At 45.2% G+C, this 12,706-nt stretch overlaps 1 protein-coding gene across 3 annotated transcripts in view; it reads right to left on the minus strand.

Moving 5' to 3' along the window:
* The window catches only part of OCRL (OCRL inositol polyphosphate-5-phosphatase), a 165,755-nt gene extending 164,650 nt beyond the window's left edge, over positions 1 to 1,105 (minus strand). For all 3 annotated transcript variants that reach the window (XM_089656221.1, XM_089656220.1, XM_089656219.1), the window contains exon 1: positions 993 to 1,105. In XM_089656221.1, the coding sequence (XP_089512347.1) occupies positions 993 to 1,039 (47 nt within the window). In that variant the 5' untranslated portion in view covers positions 1,040 to 1,105. The remainder of the gene's footprint in view (positions 1 to 992) is intronic.
* Positions 1,106 to 12,706: the final 11,601 nt, after the last annotated feature.

Raw genomic sequence — 12,706 nt, forward strand, 5'->3', positions numbered from 1 at the left:
ACACAACACATATGTACAGTACACACACCACATACAGAGGACACACAACACATATGTACAGTACACACACCACATACAGAGGACACCCAACACGTATGTACAGTACACACACCACATACAGAGGACACCCAACACGTATGTACAGTACACACACCACATACAAAGGACACCCAACACATATGTACAGTACACACACCACATACAGAGGACACATATGTACAGTACACACACCACACAGAGAACACATATGTACAGTACACACACCACATACAGAGGACACATATGTACAGTACACACACCACATACAAAGGACACCCAACACATATGTACAGTACACACACCACATACAGAGGACACATATGTACAGTACACACACCACATACAGAGGACACATATGTACAGTACACACACCACATACAGAGTACACACACCACATACAGAGGACACACAACACATATGTACAGTACACACACCACATACAGAGGACACATATGTACAGTACACACACCACATACAGAGTACACACACCACATACAGAGGACACACAACACATATGTACAGTACACACACCACATACAGAGGACACACAACACATATGTACAGTACACACACCACATACAGAGGACACCCAACACGTATGTACAGTACACACACCACATACAGAGGACACCCAACACGTATGTACAGTACACACACCACATACAAAGGACACCCAACACATATGTACAGTACACACACCACATACAGAGGACACATATGTACAGTACACACACCACACAGAGAACACATATGTACAGTACACACACCACATACAGAGGACACATATGTACAGTACACACACCACATACAAAGGACACCCAACACATATGTACAGTACACACACCACATACAGAGGACACATATGTACAGTACACACACCACACAGAGAACACATATGTACAGTACACACAGAGGACACACTACACAATGTGTAGGCCGCACTCGGTGAGGATACGGGAAGTCCCCCGGGGGCTCTGGGCGGGGGTCTCGGTCTCTCCATCCCTCACCGGTCCGTCCCCGGCTTCCCGGCCCTGCGTCCCCTCCCTGACGTCATCACGCCGCGCCGCCTCCCGCCATCTACTGGGCAACGGAGACACTGCCCCCGGCCCGTCTGCTGTCAGTCCATACTACGGCGCTACACTGCTCCCATCTAGTGGCGAACAGAGACACTGCAGCCGGGCCTTCCATGGTATGCATGTTCTCCACAATAGCACACTGCCGCCACCTAGTGAAAAAGAAATACACTGCATCTCGGCCCTATACATACACACATATCTACAGTATGTGTCTAGAGGAGCCTTCCTCAACCAGAGTGCCCAGGCACCCCGGGGTGCCTTGAGGTTTCTTCAGGGGTGCCTTGCCAAAATGTCTAAAAGTTGTCCAAAACTTGTATACAAGCCAACGGGTGAAACAAGCCTGACTTTTAGTTACAAAAAGCCACAGGTTTTCATTGTGCACCATTACGACCATATAGCCGCCGGCATCCTGACAACCAATGACATCATCAGTTGATAAGGAGGATGTCAGCTGCCTGCACCGCATCCTAGTTTGACTCCCCCCTGCCCCTCTCCATCAGTGCTGGGGTCATGTCAGCATAGCGATGGAGAAAAACCAAGAGAAACATGGGAATACTAGTCAGTACCAGGGTGCAAGAGTGTATTTGCTTCACCTCTAATGTTGGGTGTCCTACATGTGTGGCTGTTGCTGCGTTATGTAAAATTATTAAAATAGTTTTTTACATTTTAGAATGGGGTGCCTCAGGACTGTCCACAATGTTAGAGGGTGCCTTGACTGAAAAACGGTGGAGAAACACTGATCTAGACAGTCAGGAAGACAGAGAGAGGGGGAAAACAGAGAGAGGGGGAAAACAGAGAGAGGGGGAAAAACAGAGAGAGGGGGAAAACAGAGAGAGGGGGAAAACAGAGAGAGGGGGAAAAACAGAGAGAGGGGGAAAACAGAAAGAGGGGGGGGAAAGAAAGAGGGGAAAAAAAGAAAGAGAAAAAGAAAGAGAAAATGAGAGAAAGAGAAAGAAAGAGAGAAAGAGAAAGAAAGAAAGAGAGAAAGAGAAAGAAAAAGAAAGAGAGAGCGAGAAAGAAAGAGAGAGCGAGAAAGAAAGAGAAAGAAAGAGAAAGAGAGAGGGAAAGAAAGAAAGAAAGAAAGAAAGAAAGAAAGAAAGAAAGAAAGAAAGAAAGAAAAAGAAAGAAAGAGAAAGGAAGGGAGGGGAGAGGAGAGAGAGAGAGAGAGAGAAAGAAAGAAAGAAAGAAAGAAAGAAAGAAAGAAAGAAAGAAAGAAAGAAAGAAAGAAAGAAAGAAAGAAAGAAAGAAAAGAGGAAAAGTGAAGAGAAGAGAAGAGAAGGGGGAAGAAGAGAAATGAAATAGAAGAGAAAGAGGAGAAAAGAAAAGAGAAGAGATAGGGAGGAAATGAGAAGAGAACAGAAGGGGAGAAAAGAGGAAGAAGCAAAAGAGAAAAGGAAGAGGGGAAGAGAAAGAGAGGAGAAGACAAGAGAGAGGAGAAGAAAAATTAAGGGGAGAAGGAAAAGAGAAGAGAAGAAAAGAAAAGAAGGAGAAGAAAACAGAAGTAGAGAAATAAAGGAGAAGAGAAAGAGGAGAAGAGAAGGAGAAGAAAAAAGAAGAGAAAGGGAGGAGATGAGAAGAGAAGAGAAGAGAAAAGAGGAGAAGAAGATAAAAGAAGAGAAGTAAAGAGAAAGGGAGGAGAGGAGAAGAGAATGGGAGAAGAAGAGAAAAGAAAAAGAGGAGAAGAGAAGGAGAAGAAAAGAGAAGAGAAAGAAAGGAGAAGAAAAGAGAAAAGAAAAGAAGAGAAAAGAAGGGGAGAAGAGAAGAGAAAAGAAGAGAAAGAAAAGAGAAGAGAAAGTGAGGAGAAGAGAAATAGAGGGCCAGAGAAGAGAATAAGGTATGGTGCAACAGTGTGCAGTCGCGTCCCAAGGACGGTGCGGGGGGTGCGGTCCGCATCAGATGACACCAACCACATGGGGTGACACCGGACCCGCTCCACAAAAAGGTAAGTTGTAAAGCAAGCCGAAGATCCCCGCAGGATGGATCCGATCTGCGGATTGAGCATAATGGATCAGAGTCCAATCCATTATGCTCAATCCGCAGATCTGATCCGTTTTGCGGGGATTGTTGGAGGGGGTGTCACCAAGTGTTACCGCACCGGGTGACACCAACCCTAGGGACGCCTCTGACAGTGTGAAGAGGTGGTGCAGCACAGTGTGAGTTGCCAATTATCCTATGCTGTGGTCAGGGCTTTTTTTCTTGGAAAATCGGTGCAGGAACTAAACCACACCCCCCCCCAACACACACACTCTCACACACACACAAAGCGCATCAAACAGTAGGGGGTTCTTAAAGGGGCATTGAATGTCAGGAGTACATTGCGTACTAAATGCAGAGTTCAGGGGTGCACTGCATACAGAGGGTAGAGTTCGGGGGTGCGCTACATACAGAGGGCAGAGTTCAGGGGTGCGCTACATACAGAGGGCAAAGTTCAGGGGTGCGCTACATACAGAGGGCAGAGTTCAGAGGTGCGCTGCATACAGAGGGCAAAGTTCAGGGTTGCGCTGCATACAGAGTGCAGAGTTCGGGGGTGCTCTGCATACGGAGTGCAGAGTTCGGGGATGCGCTACATACAGAGTGCAGAGTTCGGGGTTGCGCTGCATACGGAGTGCAGAGTTCAGAGGTGCACTGCATACAGAGTGCAGAGTTCGGGGTGCTCTGCATACGGAGTGCAGAGTTCGGGGGTGCGCTACATACAGAGGGCAGAGTTCAGGGATGCGCTACATTCAGAGTGCAGAGTTCGGGGGTGCGCTACATAGAGTGCAGAGTTCAGTGGTATGCTGCATACAGAGGGCAGAGTTCAGGGGTGCGCTACATACAGAGTGCAGAGTTCGGGGTGCTCTGCATACGGAGTGCAGAGTTCGGGGGTGCGCTACATACAGAAGGCAGAGTTCAGGGGTGTGCTACATACAGAGTGCAGAGTTCAGGGGTGTGCTACATACAGAGGGCAGAGTTCAGGGGTGCGCTACATACAGAGTGCAGAGTTCAGGGGTGCGCTACATTCAGAGGGCAGAGTTCAGGGGTTCGCTACATTCAGAGGGCAGAGTTCAGGGGTTCGCTACATTCAGAGGGCAGAGTTCAGGGGTGCGCTACATACAGAGTGCAGAGTTCAGGGGTGTGCTACATACAGAGTGCAGAGTTCAGGGGTGTGCTACATACAGAGTGCAGAGTTCAGGGGTGTGCTACATACAGAGTGCAGAGTTCAGGGGTGCGCTACATACAGAGTGCAGAGTTTGGGGGTGCGCTACATACAGAGTGCAGAGTTCAGGGGTGTGCTACATACAGAGGGCAGAGTTCAGGGGTTCGCTACATTCAGAGGGCAGAGTTCAGGGGTTCGCTACATTCAGAGGGCAGAGTTCAGGGGTGCGCTACATACAGAGTGCAGAGTTCAGGGGTGCGCTACATACAGAGTGCAGAGTTCAGGGGTGTGCTACATACAGAGGGCAGAGTTCAGGGGTGTGCTACATACAGAGGGCAGAGTTCAGGGGTGTGCTACATACAGAGGGCAGAGTTCAGGCGTGTGCTACATACAGAGGGCAGAGTTCAGGGGTGTGCTACATACAGAGGGCAGAATTCAGTCTTCTTCCACAGTTACTTACCTCTGCACCCCCATCCACATCTCCCTGTCACCCCTCTTCAGCTCGGACCTCTGCGTGCAAAAAGCAAAACCTCCACCATCTTCTACTTCCACGTCTTACTTTTGTTGTTTATTAAGCTGAAGCACCCAGCTGGCTCTAGTCCCTCCCCGCACACTGTAGGTGCCTCTTTCACTTGCAGGGAGATCATCCAGTGGGCACTGCACCCCGCCACCTGCATCTCCCTGGTCCCCATCCTGCACTCAGCCGCTCAGGTGATCAGATCTGGGGGGGCCCTTGGGAGACAAGCTATCACTTGTAGACACAGACACCGGAGTGGGGAGCAGAGGGCCTGAGCCAGACATCATGGAACAGAGATCCCCCAAATTCCAGCTGAAAAAAAGCCCTGGCTGTGTCCAACGCCCCACCTTTGCTGCACTCTGATTGGCGCCCCCTTGCAGACTCTCTTAGCTATTGCAGGCGCCATCCAGCCCATATCCAGTAGATCCATTATGACATTGTCCTTGGTGTCCTGCAGCTGAGAATCCTTTGGAGAGCCATGATCAGCATGATTGGTCTGTCTGCATGTGAGCTGCTGATTGCCTTCCTGTGATACAAAATACACAACCACTACACTTAGTCGGCGCACTTTCCTCTTTTTGAAGTGCTGCGTTACGTGTGCAAGACCAGCTTCTTCAGTGGCCCCTAAAGACATAGGATTTGACAGGAGAATTTGGGCCACACTATGCCCTCCATTAATGTACTTTGTCTCAGTCCAGACCAGGGGCAGATTGACAACTCATGGGGCCCCCGGGCAATAGGGGATCATGGGGCCCCTGTGTCCTTGCCCAAACTCAAAAAAGCCTATGAAAAAGGTACCAGGGGCATCTCATGGGGCCCCCTACTGACCTCGGGCTCTCGGGCAGTGCCCGAATTTCCAAATGGTCAGTCCTCCCCTGGTCCAGATTTCACCCATCACGTCATATTGGCAATTTTACTTATTACGCATATACAGACATTATACCGTACATATCATACATGTATACAGACATTATACCGTACATATCATACATGTATACAGACATTATACCGTACATATCATACACATATATAGACATTACATTGTACATATCATACGCATATACAGACATTATACCGTACATATCATACACATATACAGACATTATACCGTACATATCATACATGTATACAGACATTATACCGTACATATCATACACATATATAGACATTACATTGTACATATCATACACATATATAGACATTATACCGTACATATCATACACATATATAGACATTACATTGTACATATCATACACATATATAGACATTATACCATACATATCGTACACATATATAGACATTATACCGTACATATCATACACATATATAGACATTATACCGTACATATCATACACATATATAGACATTATACCGTACATATCATACACATATATAGACATTATACCGTACATATCATACACATATATAGACATTACATTGTACATATCATACACATATATAGACATTATACCGTACATATCATACACATATATAGACATTACATTGTACATATCATACACATATACAGACATTATACCGTACATATCATACACATATATAGACATTATACCGTACATATCATACACATATATAGACATTACATTGTACATATCATACACATATACAGACATTATACCGTACATATCGTACACATATATAGACATTACATTGTACATATCATACACATATACAGACATTATACCGTACATATCATACACATATATAGACATTATACCATACATATCGTACACATATATAGACATTATACCGTACATATCATACACATATACAGACATTATACCTCACATATCATACACATATATAGACATTATACCATACATATCGTACACATATATAGACATTATACCGTACATATCATACACATATACAGACATTATACCGTACATATCATACACATATATAGACATTATACCGTACATATCATACACATATACAGACATTATACCGTACATATCATACACATATATAGACATTATACCGTACATATCATACACATATACAGACATTATACCGTACATATCATACACATATACAGACATTATACCGTACATATCATACACATATACAGACATTATACCGTACATATCATACACATATATAGACATTACATTGTACATATCATACACATATACAGACATTATACCGTACATATCATACACATATATAGACATTATACCATACATATCGTACACATATATAGACATTATACCGTACATATCATACACATATACAGACATTATACCGTACATATCATACACATATATAGACATTATACCGTACATATCATACACATATATAGACATTACATTGTACATATCATACACATATATAGACATTATACCGTACATATCATACACATATACAGACATTATACCGTACATATCATACACATATATAGACATTACATTGTACATATCATACACATATATAGACAGTATACCTCACATATCATACACATATATAGACATTATACCTCACATATCATACACATATATAGACATTATACCGTACATATCATACACATATATAGACATTACATTGTACATATCATACACATATATAGACATTATACCGTACATATCATACACATATATAGACATTATACCGTACATATCATTCACATATATAGACATTACATTGTACATATCATACACATATATATACATTATACCGTACATATCATACACATATATAGACATTACATTGTACATATCATACACATATATAGACATTATACCGTACATATCATACACATATACAGACATTATACCGTACATATCATACACATATATAGACATTACATTGTACATATCATACACATATATAGACATTATACCGTACATATCATACACATATACAGACATTATACCGTACATATCATACACATATATAGACATTACATTGTACATATCATACACATATATAGACATTATACCGTACATATCATACACATATATAGACATTATACCGTACATATCGTACACATATATAGACATTATACCGTACATATCATACACAGATACAGATATTATACCGTACATATCATACACATATACAGACATTACATTGTACATATCATACACATATATAGACATTATACCGTACATATCATACACATATACAGACATTATACCGTACATATCATACACATATATAGACATTACATTGTACATATCATACACATATATAGACATTATACCTCACATATCATACACATATACAGATATTATACCTCACATATCATACACATATACAGACATTATACCGTACATATCATACACATATACAGACATTATACCGTACATATCATACACATATATAGACATTACATTGTACATATCATACACATATATAGACATTATACCTCACATATCATACACATATATAGACATTATACCTCACATATCATACACATATACAGATATTATACCTCACATATCATACACATATACAGACATTATACCGTACATATCATACACATATATAGACATTATACCGTACATATCATACACATATATAGACATTATACCTCACATATCATACACATATATAGACATTATACCGTACATATCATACACATATATAGACATTATACCGTACATATCATACACATATATAGACATTATACCGTACATATCATACACATATATAGACATTACATTGTACATATCATACACATATACAGACATTATACCGTACATATCATACACATATATAGACATTAGACATGTTGAAGCTACTAGGAGAAGTGTGTTGTGTGTGGGGATTGGGGGATGAGTTCCTGTGGTCGGGTAATGTATGTTGTGTGACGTGTTCCCTGCAGGATGCGGAGTTTGTACACGCTGCTGTCAGATCTATCTGTGCGATGGGACTTCGCTTCATGCGGGGACATTTCCACACTTTCCAGGCAGAAGATCAGAGATAGGTAGAGATGGCTCGTCATGTATGGGGCATGATGATCCTAGGCATCCCGAGTAACATACAGAACTAAATGGTGATCTCCCCCCCTCTTCCTCAGTCCTTGGTTCTCTATAGGACCGGCTGTCCTCTGGAATCAGATCCCTCCTTCCTCTGTCCTCTCTGAGGTCTAGGAGACTATAAATAACTACAAAGTAACAATTGTTTTTCTTTTAGTTTCAGAGGGAATATGGAAGAGTTCCCAAAATGTATGAGATCCCAGGAAGACAATCAGCACCGACCCATTAACTACTTCCAGTCCAGACACTTTCCCCCCTTCCAGTCCGGACACTTTCACCCCCCTTCCAGTCCGGACACTTTCCCCCCCTTCCAGTCCAGACACTTCCCCCCCCTTCCAGTCCGGACACTTTCCCCCCCTTCCAGTCCGGACACTTCCCCCCCCTTCCAGTCCGGACACTTCCCCCCCCTTCCAGTCCGGACACTTTCCCCCCTTCCAGTCCGGACACTTCCCCCCCCCTTCCAGTCCGGACACTTTCCCCCCCTTCCAGTCCGGACACTTTCACCCCCTTCCTGTCCGGACACTTTCCCCCCTTCCAGTCCGGACACTTCCCCCCCCCCTTCCAGTCCGGACACTTTCCCCCCCTTCCAGTCCGGACACTTTCACCCCCTTCCTGTCCGGACACTTTCACCCCCTTCCAGTCCGGACACTTTCACCCCCTTCCAGTCCGGACACTTTCACCCCCTTCCAGTCCGGACACTTTCCCCCCTTCCAGTCCGGACACTTTCCCCCCCTTCCAGTCAGGACACTTTCCCCCCCTTCCAGTCCGGACACTTTCACCCCCTTCCAGTCCGGACACTTTCCCCCCCTTCCAGTCCGGACACTTTCCCCCCTTCCAGTCCGGACACTTTCACCCCCCTTCCAGTCCGGACACTTTCCCCCCCTTCCAGTCCAGACACTTCCCCCCCCTTCCAGTCCGGACACTTTCCCCCCCTTCCAGTCCGGACACTTCCCCCCCCTTCCAGTCCGGACACTTTCCCCCCCTTCCAGTCCGGACACTTCCCCCCCCTTCCAGTCCGGACACTTTCCCCCCCTTCCAGTCCGGACACTTTCACCCCCTTCCTGTCTGGACACTTTCCCCCCTTCCAGTCCGGACACTTCCCCCCCCCCTTCCAGTCCGGACACTTTCCCCCCCTTCCAGTCCGGACACTTTCACCCCCTTCCTGTCCGGACACTTTCACCCCCTTCCAGTCCGGACACTTTCACCCCCTTCCAGTCCGGACACTTTCACCCCCTTCCAGTCCGGACACTTTCCCCCCTTCCAGTCCGGACACTTTCCCCCCCTTCCAGTCCGGACACTTTCCCCCCCTTCCAGTCCGGACACTTTCACCCCCTTCCAGTCCGGACACTTTCCCCCCCTTCCTGTCCGGACACTTTCCCCCCCTTCCAGTCCGGACACTTTCCCCCCCTTCCAGTCCGGACACTTTCCCCCCCTCCCAGTCCGGACACTTTCCCCCCCTTCCAGTCCGGACACTTTCCCCCCCCTTCCAGTCCGGACACTTTCACCCCCTTCCAGTCCGGGCACTTTCCCCCCCTTCCAGTCCGGACACTTTCCCCCCTTCCTGTCCGGACACTTTCCCCCCCTTCCTGTCCGGACACTTTCCCCCCCTTCCTGTCCGGACACTTTCCCCCCCTTCCAGTCCGGACACTTTCACCCCCCTTCCAGTCCGGACACTTTCCCCCCCTTCCAGTCTGGACACTTTCCCCCCCTTCCTGTCCGGACACTTTCCCCCCCTTCCAGTCCGGACACTTTCACCCCCTTCCAGTCCGGACACTTTCACCCCCTTCCAATCCGGACACTTTCAAACCCCTTCCAGTCCGGACACTTCCCCCCCCCCCCTTCCAGTCCGGACACTTTCACCCCCTTCCAGTCCGGACACTTTCCCCCCCTTCCTGTCCGGACACTTTCCCCCCCTTCCAGTCCGGACACTTTCCCCCCCTTCCAGTCCGGACACTTTCACCCCCTTCCAGTCCGGACACTTTCACCCCTTCCAGTCCGGACACTTTCACCCCCTTCCAGTCCGGACACTTTCACCCCCTTCCAGTCCGGACACTTTCACCCCCTTCCAGTCCGGACACTTTCACCCCCTTCCAGTCCGGACACTTTCACCCCCTTCCAGTCCGGACACTTTCCCCCCCTTCCAGTCCGGACACTTTCACCCCCTTCCAGTCCGGACACTTTCACCCCCCCCCCCCTCCTGTCCAGGCCAATTTTCAGCCTTCAGCGCTATCACACTTTGAATGACAATTGCGCGGTCATGCAACACTGTACCCATATGAATTTTTTAGCATTTTTTTGAGACAGATAAAACTCTATATTGGTGGTATTTATTCACCACTGGGATTTTTTATTTTTATTTGCTATGTAAATGAAAAAGTCCAAAAATTTTGAAAAAAAGTGTTTTTCTTATAAAATTTTGCAAATAAATAATCTTTCTTCATAAATCTTGGCCAAAATGTATTCTGTTCTCTTTTTAGTAAAAAAAAAAAAAAAAAACCCAAATTAGTTTATAAACAAAAATTATAATTTTTAAACTTTTTTTTACATTTTAATTTTTTTTTTTTATATTATTATTTATGTTTTTGGTTTTTTTTACATACTGTCACCCTAACAGTACAGGGTCACCATGGTAACACTGTACTACTTGTGTTTTTTTTTTTTTTTACACTGATTGCTTTTACACTCATAAAGGCTGTAAAAGCAATCATTTCTCCTTCTCTCTGTCTGCATTCCTGCAGCCATTGAGAACTACTGAGTGAGCTGTGATTGGTCACAGCTTGTCACATGGTACAAGGCTGTTGTGAATAGCCCTGTACCATGTGATCCCTGTGATCATTCACAGATTTCACACGTAGTAAGCAATGATGTCAGAAGTGACATCTTGCTTACTACTCTGCATGTGATCACTGATTGGCCAATCAGTGATCACATGATCGGGACCTCGCTGAGAGGTCCCGTATAACGATCGGTGTTCCATTGTGTCCGGAGGACACAGCGGGCACCGGATCGGGAGGGCGCACAAGCAGGGGGCGGGGAGGCCGTTTATAAACACCACCCGCCCCTGCACTGCTCCCGTCTGGCCGTTTATATACATGGGCCGGACGGAAGTGGTTAAATATCAGGGACTAATGCCTTCTATACATGGGTCAAAACTCGACCGATTTTTCGCCTGAAAATCAGATATAGGAATAATCACCCGATTTTTGCTCTGTTAGTGGGTCAATGGCACCGACCGATCTTCATGGTTCCTCCCCTTTTCGGTGATCGGGCATGTTGGAAAATTCGTGAAAAATTACCGATTTTCGACTCAAATCGTACGATCGTTTTTACGAAAAGAATATGCGCATGAACCGTGACCTGGAAGGAACAGAAGTTTCGCCTGTTATATGGGATGAACTTTATGACTTGGTTGGCCGATTTTCGAAATCATTGATGGCGCCATCGGATTACCGAGCCAACGACGTTTTCGATTTTCGAACGAAAAATCGTTCGGAATTCGACCCATGTATGGCCTGCATAAAACATTGAACTAGGCAGCACAGTGGCTAAATGTGATGTAGGAGATGGCCTCAGTCACTGCTCTGGCCACGCCCCCTCTGATGTGTTTCATTCTGCCCACCGGAGGGCACGGTCAGAGCAGTGACTGAGGCCATCTCCTACATCAGACTCATGGTCTGGTTTGAGCGGCGTCCGTTTCTTCATTGAATTATGAACAATACGGCCAAAAAAATTAAATATCATGAAAAATGGAAACATTTTCGGACACTGCTTCTTCTTTCCATATACCGTCAGGGTGATTTATTTTCTTTTTTCCGGCTTGGAGCAGCGAAACAAGCCAACTATGCTGATCATATTGTCCATAATATTTCATGTTTTTGTTTTTTTTGGCTCTATTGTCCATAATATTTCATGTTTTTGTAGCCATTTTGTCCATAACATT

Source organism: Staurois parvus, unplaced genomic scaffold, assembly GCF_062004578.1.
Source record: "Staurois parvus isolate SC_StPar_1 unplaced genomic scaffold, SC_StPar_1.0 ptg000896l, whole genome shotgun sequence".
Classification (NCBI taxonomy): Eukaryota; Metazoa; Chordata; class Amphibia; order Anura; family Ranidae; genus Staurois; species Staurois parvus.